At 41.6% G+C, this 20,388-nt stretch overlaps 1 protein-coding gene across 10 annotated transcripts in view; it reads left to right on the forward strand.

Annotated features, from left to right (window-relative positions):
* The window catches only part of ryr2a (ryanodine receptor 2a (cardiac)), a 135,655-nt gene that overhangs the window by 70,819 nt on the left and 44,448 nt on the right, over positions 1-20,388 (forward strand). For 3 of the 10 annotated variants that reach the window (XM_027289387.1, XM_027289392.1, XM_027289394.1), the window contains 37 exons: positions 32-273; positions 411-603; positions 1,277-1,481; positions 1,735-1,839; positions 2,433-2,536; positions 2,745-2,828; positions 3,012-3,171; positions 4,972-5,119; positions 5,210-5,313; positions 5,411-5,515; positions 5,622-5,796; positions 6,278-6,486; positions 6,660-6,836; positions 7,114-7,259; positions 7,406-7,520; positions 7,780-7,940; positions 8,074-8,233; positions 8,396-8,482; positions 9,593-9,724; positions 9,859-9,953; positions 10,046-10,221; positions 10,574-11,232; positions 13,354-13,554; positions 13,878-13,983; positions 14,077-14,220; positions 14,352-14,479; positions 15,059-15,204; positions 15,439-15,553; positions 15,893-16,025; positions 16,349-16,452; positions 17,840-17,975; positions 18,067-18,253; positions 18,750-18,861; positions 18,964-19,084; positions 19,283-19,452; positions 19,625-19,845; positions 19,948-20,038. In XM_027289387.1, the coding sequence (XP_027145188.1) occupies positions 32-273; positions 411-603; positions 1,277-1,481; positions 1,735-1,839; positions 2,433-2,536; positions 2,745-2,828; positions 3,012-3,171; positions 4,972-5,119; positions 5,210-5,313; positions 5,411-5,515; positions 5,622-5,796; positions 6,278-6,486; positions 6,660-6,836; positions 7,114-7,259; positions 7,406-7,520; positions 7,780-7,940; positions 8,074-8,233; positions 8,396-8,482; positions 9,593-9,724; positions 9,859-9,953; positions 10,046-10,221; positions 10,574-11,232; positions 13,354-13,554; positions 13,878-13,983; positions 14,077-14,220; positions 14,352-14,479; positions 15,059-15,204; positions 15,439-15,553; positions 15,893-16,025; positions 16,349-16,452; positions 17,840-17,975; positions 18,067-18,253; positions 18,750-18,861; positions 18,964-19,084; positions 19,283-19,452; positions 19,625-19,845; positions 19,948-20,038 (5,857 nt within the window). The remainder of the gene's footprint in view (positions 1-31; positions 274-410; positions 604-1,276; positions 1,482-1,734; positions 1,840-2,432; positions 2,537-2,744; positions 2,829-3,011; positions 3,172-4,971; positions 5,120-5,209; positions 5,314-5,410; positions 5,516-5,621; positions 5,797-6,277; positions 6,487-6,659; positions 6,837-7,113; positions 7,260-7,405; positions 7,521-7,779; positions 7,941-8,073; positions 8,234-8,395; positions 8,483-9,592; positions 9,725-9,858; positions 9,954-10,045; positions 10,222-10,573; positions 11,233-13,353; positions 13,555-13,877; positions 13,984-14,076; positions 14,221-14,351; positions 14,480-15,058; positions 15,205-15,438; positions 15,554-15,892; positions 16,026-16,348; positions 16,453-17,839; positions 17,976-18,066; positions 18,254-18,749; positions 18,862-18,963; positions 19,085-19,282; positions 19,453-19,624; positions 19,846-19,947; positions 20,039-20,388) is intronic. The other 7 variants (XM_027289390.1, XM_027289396.1, XM_027289395.1 and 4 more) reach the window with 4 other exon arrangements.

The following is a 20,388-nucleotide window of genomic DNA, read 5'->3' on the forward strand; positions in this document are numbered from 1 at the left end:
TGGATCATGACATTCTTCTTCCTTCCAACAGCATGCGTCCAAACATCTTCCTGGGAGTCAGTGACGGCTCAGCTCAATACAGGAAATGGTACTATGAGCTGATCGTGGATCAGGCTCAGCCATTCGTCACAGCAGAGGCCACTCACCTCAGGGTGGGCTGGGCCAACACCAGCGGCTATGCACCCTATCCCAGCGGGGGCGAGGGGTGGGGAGGCAACGGTGTGGGGGATGACCTCTACTCCTACGGCTTTGATGGACTCCACCTCTGGTCAGGTGAGGTGTGTTTGTGTGTGTGTGTATCAAGGGAGAAAATTGTTCACTGCATGTGCGTTGATGTCATTGACAGACTGATTCCATTCAGAGGTTCACATGTCGCAGACTGAAATTCAAACTCTGTCCTTACTGTGCAGGCTGCATCGCACGGACTGTTAACTCACCCAACCAGCATCTTCTGCGAGCAGAGGACGTGGTGAGCTGCTGTCTGGACCTCAGTGCGCCCAGTATCTCCTTCAGGATCAACGGCCAGCCGGTTCAGGGCATGTTTGAAAACTTCAACTCTGATGGGCTCTTCTTCCCCGTGGCCAGTTTCTCTGCTGGAGTCAAGTCAGTGCTTCACTGAAAACAGTTCACACAACATGAAAACTGTCTGTACCCGTCATGTCTGACTAAACTTTATTTTTCGCAGATATTTGTAGTGCAGGTTACACTGTGTAGTTAAGTATGTAAATAGATAGTTCAGTGTCACTAATTAGATGAGTGTATATTTAAATCATTGAACACTGCTTAAAAGTAAGTTAAAGACTGCAGGAATAAAAATGCTATAATAATACAGTGGAATTAATGAAGAATTATTCTGAGTAAAAGAAATATAACGGGGCGGTCGGTAGCGTAGTGGGTTAAGTGGCCGCCCTGTGTGTGGAGGCTGCAGTCCTCGCTGCAGCTGGCCCCGGTTCGAATCCCGCATCGGACGGCTAATCTACTGCGTGTCACTCCCCCTCTCTCTGCTTCCTGTCTATCTTCAGCTGTACTATCAATAAAGGCCAAAAAATAATCTTTAAAAAAAAGAAATATAACATCAAAAGAAAATGCATTTATTTCATTAATGCAAGTGTGTATATTAAAATATACTTTACTGCTATAGCAGCTATGCTGATAAAACATGTCTAATGTTGACTAAGCTGCTGGGTTTGGTGGTTGTTCACTTTCAGCAAAGTGAAGAAATCCATATTTTATAACCATAATAAACCATAATCGTCCGTCATCTGTCACACTGCAGGGTGCGTTTTCTCCTCGGGGGTCGTCATGGGGAGTTTAAGTTCCTCCCTCCTCCGGGTTACGCTCCTTGCTATGAAGCGGTGTTGCCCAGGGAGAAACTGAAGCTGGAGCCCAGTCAGGACCAAACTGCAGCCAGAGACCTGCTGGGACCTACTGTCACCTTGAGCCAGGCAGCATTCACCCCCACACCTGTAGACACCAGCCAGGTAGAGAGCACCATCAGCTTAGCGGAATGGTCAATGCTAAAAAAATAAGAATAGGAATAAACTGTGAAATGAACTAATGCACTTTTAATTCTCTCATTACTACAGTATGAAATATTATTCAATTTTATTTCTGTGTTAATGCGACTTTTCCTCATTAATGTTTTATTTTATTCCAATATGTCAGAGCCAGACTGAAACAACAGAACAGTGATAATCAATTGTCTTGTCTTTCTTTTTGTGTATGTGTATGTAGATTGTGCTGCCACCTCACTTGGAAAGGATCAGGGAGAAGCTAGCAGAAAACATCCATGAACTGTGGGTGATGAACAAGATAGAACTGGGCTGGACCTATGGTGCAGTGAGTATCAGACAAACAGATCAGTACAGTACAAAACACTGATTATGCCTTTCAGACATGCTCGTCTACATAAATCTTAAGGCAATCTAACATGTTGGTTTCATGTCTGAATGACAAAAATCCATCGATTTAACAACTCACACACAGCTGGGATAGGCTCCAGCCCCTCCGTGACCCTGATGAGGCTACAGATGATGGATGGATGGATGGATGGATAGATGGATAGATGGGATGGATGGATGGATGGATGGATGGATGGATGGATGGATGGATGAAATCAGACAGAGCAGAGCAGCATGGTTCTTACAGAACCTACACATCTTTAATGGTGCTTTGCACATCTGGAATTACAGCAGTCTATAAATAAACTTTACCACCCCACACACAGGAAGCTCCTTACTGGTTGCCCAGTCAGGAGTCGGGACTGGTACCTGTTGCTCCCAAGCTGTCAGAAGTAAAGCCTGTAATTATGTAACTCTAGTTCTATGCCCACCAGCCTCCAGGTGTCCCTGGGTTCTCTGTGTCCTGAGATCAACGACAGACTCCCTTGCTGTCCTAACTTTTGCTTTTTTATGTGTCTGTGTTTGTTTCAGGTGCGAGATGATAACAAGCGGCAACACCCCTGTCTGGTGGAGTTCTGTAAGCTTCCTGAACAGGAGCGAAGCTACAACTTACAGATGTCTCTAGAGACTCTCAAGTAATGTTTTCGTTTTAATTAGTGCAGTGAGCAACATGAGACATGACGTTTAGATCAAATATTTATCTGTCACACGTTGAAGTGATTACACATGATGTGTTCAAGTTTCTGTGTAGTTTGTAGGCGTATGGTTGATGTTTGGGTCAATACCATTGTGTGTGTGTGTGTGTGTGTGTGTGTGTGTGTGTGTGTGGTGTGTTTGTTACAGAACTCTCCTGGCCTTGGGTTGCCATGTTGGCCTAGCAGATGAACACGCTGTAGAGAAAGTGAAGGGCATGAAACTGTCACCAACGTAAGTCACCTCAACCATCGGTATAACAAACAATACTTAACGCCACAAGTCAGCCAGCTGGGGATACAGGAAGATGACACAATGATGGGGACGGGGAAGAGAGGCTCTTAACATCAGTGTGTGAATGTTGTTGAGCAGCTGAATAGTTAATGATTCAGTGATCTAACTCTCATATCTGTGCAGCTATGAGTTGTCCAGTGGTTATAAACCTGCTCCTCTGGACCTGAGTCACATCAAACTGACCTCCACCCAGGAAGCCATGGTGGACAAACTGGCTGAGAACGCACACAACGTCTGGGCAAGAGACCGCATCCGCCAGGGCTGGACCTATGGCATCCAACAGGTAGGAGACTGTGACACAGGTTGTTAAATACTGGATGCTGTGAGTGTGTACTCTTTTAAAAACATAAGTGAACTCAACTTCAAGACAAGTTTTGTTTCAACTTATAAAGCAAAATAAGACAAGTTGTTTAATTATGAAAATGAGTTATTTAAATTTGATACTCTGAGTTAAAACAACTCATTTTATTACATTATATGTGTAAAACGTATCAAGAAAATGTATGTTTCTCTTGTCAAAGAAACTTCACTAGTTTCCTTAAAGATCACGCTTGAACTTAAAACTCATCTCTTCAAAAAATATGTATTTGAATACTTATAGCCTTCATCTCCTTTGAGTACTCAGCAGCTAACTGAGACAGAAATATTAAATAGCATGTTAAACAAAATATACTTTGTAAGTGTGTTTAACATTCAAAAACTATGTTAAAGAAAATCATTTGCCTGAGAGAGAACAGTCGAGAACATATCGTAACTCACTGTGTTAAGTTAAGTTGACACATTCAAATTTACATTGACTTGAAAACCTGAGTTTTAATACTGATAACTCATAAAGTTTATTTGAACATTAATAACTTATTATGTTAGGGAAGTAAATTATAGAAATAAGTTATTATGACTAATTGATCAGATCTTTTTTTTTTTTTTACAGTGTATGTGTGTATAAGGAGACAGACAACAGTGACTCTGTGTTTTCTACAGCAGATCTCTGACTGTCATTGATGAAGGGCAGTTTTGACAGTTGACAATGTGATTGGCTGACTGGTCTGCTCCACAGATGTAGTCATGTAGTGTACACAACAGGGTGACATCTGTGGTCTGTTTTGCATTGCCCTTCAGTCTGTAGCTGTCCTCTGTGTGTGCGTTGTTGTCGTGTCTGTTATTAGAACTGAGCCTAGTCAGTAAAGTCTAAAGTCTAACAACTTTACTGGTGGGAAGTAACTATGTATATTTACCCAAGACTGAGTACAATTTTTAGGTTCTTGTAGTACATGATTACTTTGATTTTATGTTACACATCTCAGACAGTTGGTGGACTCACCCAGCATCCATGAAAGAGAACACTAACTGGTTAAAGGAAATGTAACTGAGGTTATGACAGAATGCACCCAACATGATCAAACGCATTGTCAACATACAAAGAGTAAAAAAGTGTGTGCTGGATGAAAGCCTGTGTCACGTCTTTACTTATGTTTGCGGTGCAGAAAGACAGACTACTAACACAATGTGGTGTCTGCCCGTGGTGGTGCTGTCACAATCAATCATATTAGTCATCCAATAATATAAATGTGAGTCTGATAATAGCTGGCAGCTTGTGTGCTCATCTCTGATGGGAATTCACAGAGGGTACTGAAAAACCACTTAGAGACTAGCTGCTGTATTGGGCCAATCATATTCATGCCATCCCAGTGTGGAGGCTGAAGAGTCAAACTGAGGAGCTCTAACTTCAGACAAAGAGGACAGAGACCAGGAGCAACAGAAGAAATGCAAACGTAATGCCTTTGAATATAAGATGACACCGGCAGCTGCATATTTAAGCCAGAAACATGAGCGATATACACTCGTAGAGCCAATATCACCATTTGTCAGGGCTCATAGGACACATGGATAACACGGGAGATGGAACACTTTCGTAAGTTTACCGAGTTTGCTGCCTAGAGACAATGGTTATCTCCACACACAAAGAAATGTCTTAAAGTTTGTTTGCTGCTGCCCTGGAGCTTTTAGGGATAGTTTTCCTGCACAGCACTGTATTTCTTTCTGTTGTCTACTTTTGATTCTTCTGTCCTCTGTCTCATCTCAGGATGTGAAAAATCGTAGAAACCCTCGTCTGGTCCCTTACGTTCTGCTAGACGAGAGAACCAAGAAGTCCAACAAAGACAGTCTGAGAGAGGCGGTCAGGACTCTGCTGGGATATGGATACAACCTGGAAGCTCCTGATCAAGACCATGGTACATTACCCACCCTTTTTATAGTATATAGTAGATAAAAAAGTTACTAAAAAATAAAGATGATTGCTTTCTTTCCTCCCTCTCATCCAGCAGCTCAATCTGACCTCAGCAACATGTCCGCTGAGAGGTTCCGCATTTTCAGAGCAGAGAAAACCTACTGTGTTAATGCAGGGAAGTGGTACTTTGAGCTGGAGGTAAGAAGAGACGATGATATGAGATATGACAGTATTGCTCTGAAATCTATCAGCTGTTTGTGATCTGGATATGAACCTATCCCTGCCTCTCCTCCAGGTATTAACAGCAGGAGAGATGAGGGTGGGCTGGGCCAGGCCAGGATGCCTCCCTGACCAGGAGCTGGGATCTGATGACCAGGCCTTTGTATTTGACGGCTTCAAGGTGGATGGATTTTTCTTTGCTATACAAATCTAATTTGTTCACCCTCTTGGCACTGTAGTGGAACCATTAATATATATATTGAGTCACAAATCAAATTGTTTTCCAGGTCCAGCGCTGGAATCAGGGTAATGAGCACTTTGGGCGTGCTTGGCAAACGGGCGACGTGGTTGGCTGCATGGTGGATCTGAACGAACACACCATGATGTTCACACTTAATGGAGAAGTGCTGCTGGATGACTCTGGATCTGAGCTGGCCTTCAAGGACTTTGAAGTTGGTGGAGGTCAGACACACACATACACACACACACACACACACACACACACACACACACACACACACACTTGTAACCTTCATTAGACTTATTTGTAGCCTTGATTAGCAACAAGGATACAAAGTTATCCATTAAAAGGATCTCCATCATACTGAAGAGCAGTTTGAATCCTTTGAGACAAGACTATTATAGAACAAGAAGGTCTGCTTGGTATCAGTAATGTTAAAGCTTAGTTTCTGGTAGTCTTGCCTCTGTCAGTCTGATCCTTTGATGTAAGGCCCCGTGGGCGGATTCATCATGAACATTTCAAAGATGAAAGGACATTGGCCCTTCATGCAGTTGGTTGTATAACATGGAATTTTTTAAACAAGTGCTTCAGAACAATTTCATTGACCAGGTGAATATTTAGTAGCACAAATGGTCCATTAAATGTTGAGTACAGGTAACAATGCACAAAAAGTTTGAAAGCGTTTCTTCTGTCCATGTCCAGGTTTTATTCCAGTGTGCAGTCTGGGTGTATGTCAGGTGGGGAGAATGAACTTTGGTAAAGACGTCAGCACTCTGAAGTACTTCACCATCTGTGGCCTGCAGGAAGGCTACGAACCGTTTGCTGTCAACATGAACCGGGACGTCACCATGTGGCTCAGCAAGAGGCTGCCTCAGTTTGTACCTGTCCCCAACAACCACCAACACATAGAGGTGAGGGGAGTCACCTGCACTACACACAGCCATAGTGAAGCAAGCAGTGTAGTTTTTTTTGGGAGTAGCATTGAAACTTGGCTGAGATCTGCACCGAAATGGAACCACTGGAGACATATTTTAAGTCTTATGTCTTTTATGTTCATGGTGTCTGATGTTTCCTCTATTTTCAGGTGACGAGGATAGATGGGACAGTGGAGTCATGTCCATGCCTTAGGGTCACCCAGAGGTCGTTTGGCTCACAGAACAGTTACACTGACATTACCTTCTACAGACTGAGCATGCCCATAGAGTGCTCGGAATCCTTCTCCAGGTCTCCACCTAATGAGGGCCTCTTCTCACCAAAGAGGGTAACAGTACCACAGATGTACCATGTACTAAACATGCATGCAGTTAGGGTTAGGGTTAGTTAGATGATTTAGGAATTACAGATTAAATGACTGTTGACAGTTTCAACCTTTTCTTCTGATATTTTTGTTGAACCCCTTAAGTATACATTTCTGTGCATGTCTTACAGCTGTTTCCCACGATTTACATGACCATTTACTGCACACAGTAAACAGTAGCATTGTGTAAATGATTGAGAGTATGTGTGGTGTGTTCACTGTCACTGTCCTGGTTTCGCAGGAACTGGAAGACTTTGAAACCGTGTCAGACTTTGAGGTTCTGATGAAGACTTCTCATGGTCACAATGGTCCCAATGGACCCGAGAGAGACGAATTCAACAACCACAAAGATTACAACCAGGAGAAGCCGTCCAAGCTCAAGCAACGGTAAACTCTGCATCTTGTCATAACATCAGTGAAGATTTAGCAATTTAAAAACAATCTATACTCTGCACTTTTTAGCCATCTGTTGCTGTGTTTGAACACTCATTTTTTAAACTTTATGAGCCTAAACCAAACATCTGATCTGCCAGGTTCATGTTGAAGAGAAACAAGCCAGACAACAGTTGTCCATCATCTGCTCGTCTGTCAGAGGAGGTGATGGCTGATGACAGAGACGAATATGAATTCCTCATGCAAGCCTCTACTGTAAGACAATACACATACTAACTCTAACATGCAATATACATGTCACTACATGTACTACATGATACGTGTTACTGATGACACCTCATGCGATGCACAAAATGGTTCCATTTCAGGTCTCAGGTCATATTTATCCTCTGCACCTGATAGAAGTGTTGATTTGTTGTTTCATAACATCAGTGTGGTAAAGTCCTTTGGTAAAGTAACTGCGATCAAGGCCGATACAATTACACTTGACTTGATTGTAACTCTTTCTGTGCAGCACTATTACTCAGTGCGGATCTTCCCTGGTCAAGAGCCCAGCAGTGTTTGGGTGGGCTGGGTAACCTCTGACTTTCATCAGTACGATCCGAGCTTCGAGCTGCACAACGTCCGCACTGTCACCGTCACCCTGGGAGACGAGAAGGGCAAAGTTCATGAGAGGTAAGTCGAGCTGCAGCCAACCTGTATCTGAGAGTAAATTCATCTTATGTTGAGGGATTCAGGGATTATTCCAGTTTAAGACTACATCATATGATTCATTCAGTTCCATGCTGTGTGTGTGTGTGTTTTCCAGTATAAAGCGTAGTAACTGTTACATGGTGTGGGCTGGAGAGAGCAGCAGTCCTGGTCAGGGGAGGAACAATAACGGCTTAGAGATTGGCTGTCTGGTCGACACAACAAATGGACTGCTAACCTTCACAGCCAACGGCAAAGAACTCAGCACATACTACCAGGTACTGCTGACGTACACTGATCTGCCCACACAGAGCCTAAAGGAGCGTCAATTACAAAAAGAATACTAACAACAAAAGTAACAAACATGATGAACTGAATGATAAATTGTGATTTCAGTTGGACATAGGTAACTAGCTAACTATACTCTATCCTCTCCACAGGTGGAGCCCAGCACTAAGCTGTTCCCAGCAGTCTTTGCCAAGGCCACGAGCCCTAATGTCTTCCAGTTTGAACTAGGGCGTATTAAGGTGAGAAATAAAATAACTATGGTACTGTGTTTCTAACCTCAGAGATGAGTGGATCTGCTCTGCTGCTACTTCATAATGAAAGCCTTCTACACAGCTGGAGAGATTTTTCTTTATATATATATATAGATAATATATATAATATATATATATATATATATATAGATATATATATATATATAACCCTTTTTTTAAATTCATTTTTATTGTTGTTCCAATTGTCAGTACAGAATTATTTTTCCATGCAGATTTCAATTACAACCATTTTGTTATTACAGTAAGTATTCCACAATGCATGACCAGAACAGATGGGTAAAACATGGTTAATGAGGGGAAAAAAACATGTTTGTTTTTAAGAATTTTTCAATTCTCTCAGTTTTATCTGTTGATTCAGTCTAAATCATATTCTTAGTCACTGTTTTTTTCTGGGGTATTGTATGTCATCCATTTCAGTCATTTTTCTTCATGTCTTGCTTCTTGCAAATCGCAGACGATGTGTTATTTTTTCCGTTATATAGATTTCCTCCACTATCTCTGTCCATTGTTCCATGTTAGGAGGTTCTGTTTTCGCCCGTTGCCTTGTGATGGCTTTTTTTTTTTTTTTTTTACAGGAAATGAACAGAATTTTGACAAGATATGTGTCTTATGTATATTTTCTTCAGAAAAACTACATAAGTACAGTACCATGCAATTTACAGTTGGAGAGATTTTAATGTTTCATAGAGAAGTAGGTTTTTTGTTCATCAAGACATTTTTAAATCCTCCTGTTACAATTTAATGACACTCTGTCCCAGAAGAGGGAGCTTGTAATCAACAGAATTAACAAAGAAAATGAGAGCTGCAAAGAAATGTCTTTGTTCTGTCTACAGTGAACAAAATATAATAAAACAAATATATTTATATATAAAAACAAATACTCAAACAGTGAATTTATCAAACACTTCCTCCAGTCATGTCATGTCACGTCAGTTACGTCTTATACATACCGGTGGAATGGACACTAATGTGACACCAACAAAACCTGCAGGATAAGTTTGTCCACAGAATCCTTTTTGCTCTGTCCAGCTCCGTCGTATGTGATGTTGTAATTATTGTCGACATATTTGTTTCCAGAATGTGATGCCACTGTCAGCTGGTCTGTTTAAGAGTGAGAGGAAGAACCCAGTTCCTCAGTGTCCTCCTCGCCTGCACGTCCAGTTTCTCACTCCTGTATTATGGAGTCGTGTTCCCAACCACTTCCTTAAGGTAACAGCTCCAACCTATTTATAGTAGTTTGTTGTTGTTGTATTGGTTTGACAGCAGAGAAATGTAGATCGGGTTTATTGGTAGAACAACTGGGCCAGCTTCTGTCTTAAATTCATCTTTGTTTTTTTTTTCAGGTGTCAGCATCCAGAGTGAATGACAGACACGGCTGGCTGGTCCAGTGCAACGAACCTCTACAGTTCATGTCTTTGCACATACCTGAGGAGAACAGGTGGAGTAACCCCTACACACACACACTTACACACACCTTTTCATCCTTCTGCCGCTGATTTCTCATGCAGTATCTCTCTGTGTGTTGTCTAGGTCGGTGGATATCCTGGAGCTGTCAGAGCAGAGAGACTTATTAAAATTTCACTACCATACCCTCAGACTGTACTCAGCAATCTGTGCTCTGGGAAATAACCGGGTGGCACATGCCCTCTGCTCCCACGTAGACGAGTCACAGCTCCTGCAGGCGATAGAGAATAAGTACATGCCAGGTAACATATACATTGTGAATAATAAATGAATGCATATTAATAGAGCTCCTGTTTCTGGGACATAAATAGAGGCTAGATAATAGTGAGACGTGACATGCAGACTGGAGGAGTTGGGAATCAAACCAATGGTCATCTGATTAGTGGACAACCCACTCAGCCGCCCCAAATATAATTTCATATATCCTATATAATAGTATATGATGTATAATGTGTTATTTAATTCATTTCATCTAAAAAATATTTTAGGAATTAGTCAGTCAGGAGCTTGAGTACCACAATGTGACAACCAGTGACTATATAACACATGCTTTAGTTAAATGTTTGTATCTTTCTGTGCGTCTCTCACCCACAGGTCTGCTTCGTGCGGGTTACTATGACCTCCTCATCGACATCCACCTGAGCAGTTACGCCACGGCCCGCCTCATGATGAACAATGAATACATTGTTCCCATGACAGACGAAACCAAGAGCATCACGCTGTTTCCAGACGAGAAGAAGAAACATGGTCTGCCAGGCATTGGCCTCAGCACCTCTCTGAGGCCCAGAATGCACTTCTCATCCCCAAGTTTTGTCTGTGGGAGTGGACCATTGTATCGTAATAATGGCAACAACGGATCAGGATCAGGAGACTGTTTCCAGTACAGCCCTGAATTCCCCTTAGATGTCCTGAAAATTAAGACCATAGAGATGCTAACAGAGGCAGTGCGGGAGGGGAGCATGCATGTACGCGATCCAATCGGCGGTAGCACTGAGTTTCTCTTTGTCCCTCTCATCAAACTCTTCTACACCATGCTAATCATGGGAGTTTTCCAAAATGGAGATCTGAAGAACATCCTCAGACTGATCGAACCATCTGTGTTCTCTGAGAGACGAGAAGGGCAGGAGGACTCGCACGTGGAGCAGGAGGTGACGAAGGAGTTGGAGACTGAAGGCAGAGGAGAGGATGGAGGGAGGAACATGCCTAAAGAAGGACTATTACAGATGAAGCTACCAGAGCCTGTAAAACTCCAGGTGACGCTCTCTGTTTGTTTGAATATGTCAGACAGTGTGTCGATAGTTAATAATCACTGTACTCTGGGTTTCTCTCAAACGTCAATGAGCACTCTGACCAAAGACAGCAGAGGAATCTCGTAGCTAGAAACTATATAAGAACACAGCAGAGCTTCACCAAGTTCAACTCAGTGAGAAACCAAAGGAAAAGTTTGTGCAGAACCAAAACATTTCTGCAACCTCATGAATGAAAAAACAAGCTTTGTGTTTTAGAGGCTGGACTATATACAGTGGTGTGAAAAAGTATTTGCCCCCTTCCTGATTTCTTATTTTTTTGCATATTTGTCACACTTAAATGTTTCAAATCATCAAACAAATTTAAATATTAGACAAGATAACACACATGTGGTTAACTGTGGTTTATCACATCTTTGGAAAGCTAAGTTTAATTTCTCTAGCCACACCCAGGCCCGATTACTGCCACACCTGTTCTCAATCAAGAAATCGCTTAAATAATAGATAATAATAATAATTAAAAAGAACCTGCCTGACAAAGTGAAGTAGACCAAAAGATCCTCAAAAGCTAGACATCATGCTGCAATCTAAAGAAATTCAGGAACAAAGGAGAAACAAAGTAATTGAGATCTATCAGTCTGGAAAAGGTTACAAAGCCATTTCTAAAGCTTTGGGATTCCAGTGAACCAGAGTGAGAGCCATTATCCACTAATGACAAAAACATGGAACCGTGGTGAACCTGAGCGTAGCCTCGTAGCGACGACTCATCCAAGAGGTCACAAAAGACCCCACAACAACATCCAAAGAATTGCAGTCTCACTTGCCTCAGTTAAGGTCAGTATTCATGACTCCACCATAAGAAAGAGACTGGGCAAAGATGGCCTGCATGGCAGAGTTCCAAGAAGAAAAACCACTGCTGAGCAAAAACAACACAAAGGCTCGTCTCACTTTTGTCAAAAAAAACTTCTTGATGATCCTTAAGACTTTTGGGAAAATACTCTGTGGACTGATGAGACAAAAGTTGAACTCTTTGGAACGTGTGTGTCCCATTATATCTGGTGTAAAAGTAATACACAAAAGCAAAAAGCATTTCAGAAAAGGAACATCATACCAACAGTAAAATATGGTGGTAGTGTGATGGTCTGGGGCTGTTTTGCTGCTTCAGGACCTGGAAGACTTGCTGTAGTAAATGGAACCATGAATTCTGCTGTCTACCAAAAAGTCCTGAAGGAGAATGTCCGGCCATCTGTTCGTTCTGCAGCAGGACAATGATCTAAAACACACACACAGGAAAAACAAACTGAAGACTTTGGAGTGGCCTAGTCCTGACCTGAATCTGATTGAGATGCTGTGGCATGAAAACCCTCCAATGTGGCTGAATTACAGCAATTCTGCAAAGATGAGTGGGCCAACATTCTTCCACAGCACTGTAAAAGACTCGCCAGTTATTGCTTTATTGCAGTTGTTGCTGCTAAGGGTGGCCCAACCAGTTATTAGATTTAGGGGGCAATCACTTTTTCACACAGGGCCATGTAGGTTTGGTATGTCCATGCACCCGTGTGGAAACATCTACATTATGTCTCTATTGTTTCTCTATTCGATAATTCAGGTTTTTCCTTTAATTTTTTTATATGTCAGCCATCACACTTATTATTTTGAATCAAACTCCTTCCATACTGCACACAAATGTCCTTTTCCTCCCCCACTTGGATTAAACACGTTGGACGTTTTTTTATGGTAAAAAAGCTTTGAAGCTGATTTTGTTAACACTGATTAGTGTAATGCCATAAAGAGGTTCCCACATGGTGGAACACAACACATGTTTAGACCTTTGTCTTGATATGATGAAGCACTGCCTCTCTGTTTTTCACCAGCAAATAAAGATGATACGTTTACAACAAAAAACATAACTGTTGGCCATAAACACACACATTAACACCTGTTTAGTTATAGATTCATTTATTGTATTTAATGTTTCCTAAGTAGTGGAGCAGCTTTGCAATGACAGTGACACCAAAGCTTGATGACATCTGGATGTAGTTTATTCTTCAAACTTATTCTTATTCATCATCATATTTTGTAGCCTCTGCTTTATGTGTTTGTTTTTCTTTGTATGTGTGTGTGTAGATGTGCCACGTGCTGCAGTACCTCTGTGACTGTCAGGTGCGTCATCGTATCGAGGCAGTGGTGGCCTTCTCTGATGACTTCGTGGCCTGTCTTCAAGACAACCAGCGGTTCCGCTACAATGAGGTGATGCTGGCACTCAACATGTCTGCTGCCCTCACCGCCAAGAAGACCAAAGAGTTCAGATCTCCCCCACAGGAACAGGTAGGAGCACCACTGAACAAGAAGAGGCTAAGTGATAGTTAGCCCTTACAGAAATACGTAAAACAGAAGAGTGTGAAATATAATGGAAGCAAAAAAGAAGAGCAAAAGATGTGAATGTGTAGATAATAAGAAACTTTAGTCATAGACGCATTCATCAATTCTGTGCTGCTTTGGCTGTACCTGCACTCTAGACCTCAAGTCAAATAGCATCTTTCCAAAACAGTGGTGGGATCATGACCAAACATATGTTGGAGAATCCCATTGGTTGCTGCAGAAGTATGTAATGAAGAGGACTTGTATCACAGTCATGTGTGTTTCTACAGATCAACATGCTGCTGAACTTTAAGGATGAGAAGCAGGAGTGTCCCTGTCCTGATTACATCCGAGAACAGCTGCTTGACTTCCATGAGGACCTGATGAGACACTGTGGTAAAGTATCAATCATCTCACCTAAATCATCCAAATGAATTACAATATCCAGCCTGTAGCATGCGCCGTACATTGACCTCTCTATGCTGTCAGGTATAGAATTGGATGAGGAGAGGGGGCTTGACGGTGACAGTGACTTCACCATCCGAGGTCGCCTCATGTCATTGGTGGAGAAAGTTGCTTACCTGAAGAGGAAGATGGCCAACCTGCCAAAGGAGAAAAAAGACAGGAAACCCAGTAAGTCCTCACTGAATGAATGACCCTAACCCAAACCCTACCTACCAACTGACCAATCTACTGACTAACCGTAACTACCCACCTATGTACCTACCTACCAACTGACTCTGTCTGTCTCTGTCTCTCTGTAGGTACATTACAGCAGTTGATTTCAGATACAATGGTCCGTTGGGCTCAGGAGTCAGTAATTGAGGATCCAGAACTGGTCAGAGCCATGTTTGTCCTGCTGCACCGCCAGTATGACGGCATTGGAGGACAGGTTTGTGTGTGTGTGTGTGTGTGAGAGAGACATTAGAGAATGACAGATGTAGGGTGCTTTGGTGGCCACAGTGTTAAGACACCATACCACATATCATACCATACATACAGCATACCACTAAATTACAATGTTCAAGGTCTCTCTACTCGCCTGATTTTGTGAAAAGTCAGTGCAACAACTACAAGTCATTTCATTCAAAACATGCAATTGTACATACTGTTTGCTCTGAAAATGTTATACAGTTTACTTCACAGTGTAACATTTGTTAAATTTATGTCATGCAAAGTCTTACTTCCTCCTCTCTTTCCTTTACTTAATAAAAGAAGGTGACATTCATACACAAAATATTATGCTCTATTATACTGCTCTATCTGACCGATACAAGTAAATTAAAGATCCTCAACAATGACACGTTACACTAACTGAATTCTCTTTATTTGCTATAAATTCTCTCTGTTACATTCTCTCTCTTAACGAATGGTGACTGAGTCTGTTGTCAGCTTTGCAGTCTGTGACAGTAAAGGAAATGGACCTTAGCAATAAGTTTTAAAAGATATGAATCTGTCTCTCTCTGTCCAGGTGCGGGCTCTTCCTAAGGCCTACACCATAAACTCTGTATCGATCGAGGACACCATCAACCTGCTGGCAGCTCTGGGACAGATCAGATCTCTGCTGAGTGTGCGTATGGGAAGAGAGGAGGAGAAACTGATGATCAGAGGGCTGGGGTGAGAACACACTCATCTGTCAGGCTGCTCAACGCTCAGTCTCATTTCTTTGGTGCTCTTTCCTCTCAGTAAATTTCACTTTTTCTGCACTGACCCATCTGAAAGTCATTACCCAACAAATAATTGCAATATGTTCAGAAATATATTAATAAATATTCCCTATATACTAGAACCAGTGAAGCAAAATGGGATTCTGATGATGACTGATGAAAACTTGTCCTTCTTCCTCCGAAGTGATATCATGAACAACAAGGTCTTCTACCAGCATCCTAACCTGATGAGAGCTCTAGGGATGCACGAGACCGTCATGGAGGTCATGGTCAACGTGCTCAGTGGAGGAGACTCCAAGGTATGAAGTATGGATAAACTGTAGAGCCAGGGAATAGGATTAAGTGATGCTGGATCTGAGTGTCAACAGAAACCAGGAACAGCTTCAAGTGCAATCATGTGGCTCTGTTACATTTTGTGCAGATGTGGTTTATCTGCAGTATTAGTGTTGTCTGGATACAGATATAACTGTGAATGAATGGGTGTCACATCTCTAAACTGCCTGTCATAAAGGGCGCAAAATAATTTTAATAAATAAAGACAATATAATGTTACAGATAATATAGGATTTATAATGAGAAGACAAGAGGTGCATGATTTCTGTGTAACCAAACTGTTCTTGATGTCTGTGTTTTTGTAGGAAATCACCTTTCCTAAAATGGTGGCCAACTGTTGTCGATTTCTCTGCTACTTCTGTCGAATCAGCCGTCAGAACCAGAAAGCCATGTTTGACCATCTCAGCTACCTGCTGGAGAACAGCAGTGTTGGCCTTGGTGAGTGTGTGTGTGTGTGTGTGTGTGTGTACTCTACTGTCTCCTTGAGTTGTTAAGTTGATGTACTGTGTTTCTTACTGTAGGCGTCTCATGTAACACTCCTTCCTATTGGTATTGTCTAAATGCTCATGTGTGCTGTTTTCTGATTACTTTGTGAAACTTGATTTGTTTCTTCAGCTTCATCACTTATTGCTCACAGATGACACGGCTGTTTGAACAGTGCTTTCTTTCCAAGGGACAGATACACCTCTGTTGTTTTATTGACAATATACTCTCCCATCCTCTTATTGTATCTATATTAATTATATCTCTCCTCTCCTCAGCATCTCCTTCCATGCGAGGCTCTACTCCTCTGGATGTGGCTGCAGCATCAGTCATGGATAATAATGAATTGGCCCTGGCTTTAAGAGAGCCAGACCTGGAGAAGGTGAGGTTGACAACATAGATTTGCTATGTCAAAATATATCAGGAATTCAGAAAGCAGCATAAAAACATGCATTTCAGAGGACTGAAGGGTGAAGAGGATTCCCCAATCCTCTAACTCTGTCTAATAAGTCAACTGTCAACAGTCCTGGACTAATTATTAGAAACATCTTAGTATAGTGTTGCACCTGAAGTTGTGTCTAATTAACTGACTTCTGAGGGAATATACATCAGTAAATAATCTTCATTATAAATCTACAGTATAAATATGTATTTGGTGACACAAAGTCAGTGCCAGTATGAAGCAGAGAAAATGAGGAGATTCGAGAAGCTGGAGAAACTAATATTTAGCTTTTTAGTGTGTTTAAATTGTTTAAGTTTTTTAAATTCTGTTTATTAATTTTCAGTTTGACAAACAAGTTCTAAACTTATGCTTTATGCTTTACAGACAAAACTGAGAAAAGGATAATAAAAAAAGACAGACATACAATCAAAACCCAAAAATAAATAAAGTTCAATTTACTTAAAAGATCAATAAAAATAAAATAGCTTTATTTATGCGCTATTCAGAAAAAATAGCAATGACTGGACAGAGGGTGTCACTCCCTGTACATATTGTAAAGCCCTCTGAGGCAAATGTACTTTGTGACTTTGGGCTATACAAATCAAATCTGATTTGATTTGATTTGACTGAGTTTGCATGCAATTTGAAACATTTTCTTTATTTTGTGCTGAATGACATCTTTTAACCACTAAAGGCTGTGTTTTTCTCCAGTTTAGAACAATTATCCTGCGTGTTAATAACATTAAGTTTATCGTCATGGGATTAGCTCCTCTCTCCTAGGACTGAATATACAATCAAAGGCTCAGGTTCTATCACTACCTAAGAACATCTGATAGTTTGTAATGATGTAGACACTGTTATTGTCCTGCAAACTAAATAAAGAACCACATACAAGGATATTGCTGCTTTAGCTGGGGAGAGCAGAGATTCAATGGGTTTATTGTCAGGTAATCTTTGTTTATTCATTTATCATCAGAATTGTCATTGATTCATTCCTGTAGATCACGTTATCAAAAGAATTGCTCCTGATGTCATGTGATGTCGTTCAGTGAGTGATGGTAACCAGAATGCAAATACCTTGCTTCTGTTATTAATCTAACCCATTTTACTAGCCCAGTGATAAGGTTCTTAATATTACAAGTTGGAAAGAAAATTTTTGGTCTGTTCCAATTTCATCAGCCATGAATACATAAACATACGATTGAGGGAGGTTTTTATTTTTATTTTTAATAAAGTTGGTTCACAGATAAATGTATATTTTTTGATGAAATGATGGAGACATTCACATTCGATTTAAAGCTAATTGTGCCTGTGTCTTTGTTTTCAGGTGGTGCAGTACCTGGCCGGCTGTGGGCTGCAGAGTTGTGTGATGCTGGTGCGTAAAGGGTACCCCGACATCGGCTGGAACCCCGTGGAGGGTGAACGCTACCTCGACTTCCTGCGCTTCGCTGTCTTCTGCAATGGTGAAAATTTACTGGTCAAATCTGTTATTTTCAATCAAAAATGGAATGCAACACGTCTGAAATATGAACACCTGTGCTGTTCTGTGGTCAGGTGAAAGTGTGGAGGAGAATGCCAACGTCGTGGTGAGGCTTCTGATTCGCAGACCAGAATGTTTTGGCCCCGCCCTTCGGGGTGAAGGTGGAGATGGGTTGTTGGCAGCGATGGAGGAAGCCATTAAGATCTCTCAGGATCTCTCCAGAGATGGTCCCTCTCCTACATCTGAGAGCAGCAAGACACTGTAAGACACGGTCACGTCTCCTTAATTCACTGTGAGAGTATCAGATTTCCAGCGTGTCTTCTTATTTATCTGTATCTATATTTACTCTACGTGATACCATGCTCATTTACAGTTCAATAGATTAGATCAGTGATTGTAAAGATCCACACGACCCACATCTGATCTGACCCTAACAAACACATGTGTAATCAATCTCACATCTGTCTATGAATTAAATGCACTAAATGGACAGAAATCAGTTGTGCAGCGACACCAGTCTGCTCTATAGTACAGGTTTTTCAGTATAAGTTACCAAACATCACCTGGCAATCTTCTACTACCTCCATTCATCACATGACCTTTCATCCTGTCATTTCTTATGAGAAGAACAAAGAAAGAAGCATTGAAGCTGCAATGGTTTGGTTTAAACTAACACTAAAAACTGTGCTGTAAGACTGCACTAAAGACTAGAGTGGTCTGCATTACATCAGTCACATGTTATTGTGTGTGTGTGTAGCAGTGACATGATGGAGGATGAGGAAGATGATACTATCCACATGGGAAATGCCATAATGACCTTCTATGCTGCTCTCATTGACCTACTAGGCCGCTGTGCTCCAGAGATGCATGTGAGTGACAACACACAACAACATGCAACACAAACACACATACTGTACAGACACACACAAACACAAGATACTCAGACTAACCTAACACATTTCATTCATCAGTTGATCCATGCTGGTAAAGGTGAAGCGATCCGTATCAGAGCCATTCTTAGGTCTCTGATTCCCATTGAAGACCTAGTGGGAGTCATCAGCATTGCATTCTCCATGCCCAACCTGGCTAAAGGTAAGCAGCCCCTCCAGCACACACCCCGCCTGACACGCATGAAACAGGAATCCTGATTTGAAACACACACAAAATAAGCAGAGACTTGACTTGATGGTGAAATCTTGACTTGAATCTTCTCTTGTGTGTATCGTGTGTGTGTGTGTGTGTTTGTGTTTGTGTGTGTGTGTGTGTGTGTGTGTGTGTGTGTGTGCATAGATGGGTTGGTAGTGGAGCCTGACATGTCAGCTGGTTTCTGTCCGGACCATAAAGCAGCCATGGTCTTGTTTCTGGATCGAGTCTATGGTATAGAAGACCAAAATTTCCTGTTACACCTGCTGGAGGTCGGCTTCTTACCAGACCTGAGAGCTGCTGCCTCTCTAGACACTGTAAGTGTGTGTGTATGTGTTCTTAAAGCTGTACAAAATAATTTATGTTAACAACTTTAGGTGAAAAGAGTGATGAGCTTTTTAGCCTATATTTGATCATTTTACAGCCTGCAACTTGTTTTGGTTCAGTCGCTTTATGCACATCTGCTTTTTTTCTCTGTGTTTGCATCAGGTTGCTCTCAGTGCCACAGACATGGCACTGGCCCTCAACAGGTATCTGTGTACAGCTGTGTTGCCTCTCTTGACTAAATGTGCTCCACTGTTCGCTGGGACGGAGCCGTTCGCCTCACTGATCGACTCCTTGCTGCACACGGTTTATCGCCTGTCCAAAGGCTGCTGCCTCACCAAGGCCCAGAGGGACGCCATAGAGGAGTGTCTGCTGGCTGTTTGTGGGTAAGACTGGAATTAAAACTGATTCTTTCTTTGTGGTTTGTTCTGACATTTGGTATTTGGTCTGTGTGATGGTGGAAATAAATGTATCTCAATCCTGTACAGTAAGCTGAGGCCTTCCATGATGCAGCATCTGCTGAGGAGGTTGGTGTTTGACGTTCCTCTGCTTAATGAACACACCAAGATGCCTCTGAAGGTGAGAATTCAAAAGTGCTTTTCAAATTAATCTACTATATTCTCCAGCACTAATAGAATATCAATTTTATGCTTCCATTTAACACATTGTTAATGTCATATTACTCAGCTCAGACAACATGCACAGCTCAGGAAAGATTTTCTAGCCCATGAAATTATGATGCTGTGTCGTAGTAATATCAATGGGAGAAGTTTATTTGACTGAACATAATCAGAATATATTCATGTTAATCCAGCTGCCAACAACCTTTTTCTATGAGTGCAGTACAGCATCTCTGATTTCAGATTTCCTAAAAATCATGGACCATCAGCAGGAGTTCCTTTTGTAAAGAAAATGTTTTTTTAAGCTAG

The sequence above is a fragment of the Larimichthys crocea genome, chromosome XVI (assembly GCF_000972845.2).
Source record: "Larimichthys crocea isolate SSNF chromosome XVI, L_crocea_2.0, whole genome shotgun sequence".
In the NCBI taxonomy this organism is placed as follows: Eukaryota; Metazoa; Chordata; class Actinopteri; family Sciaenidae; genus Larimichthys; species Larimichthys crocea.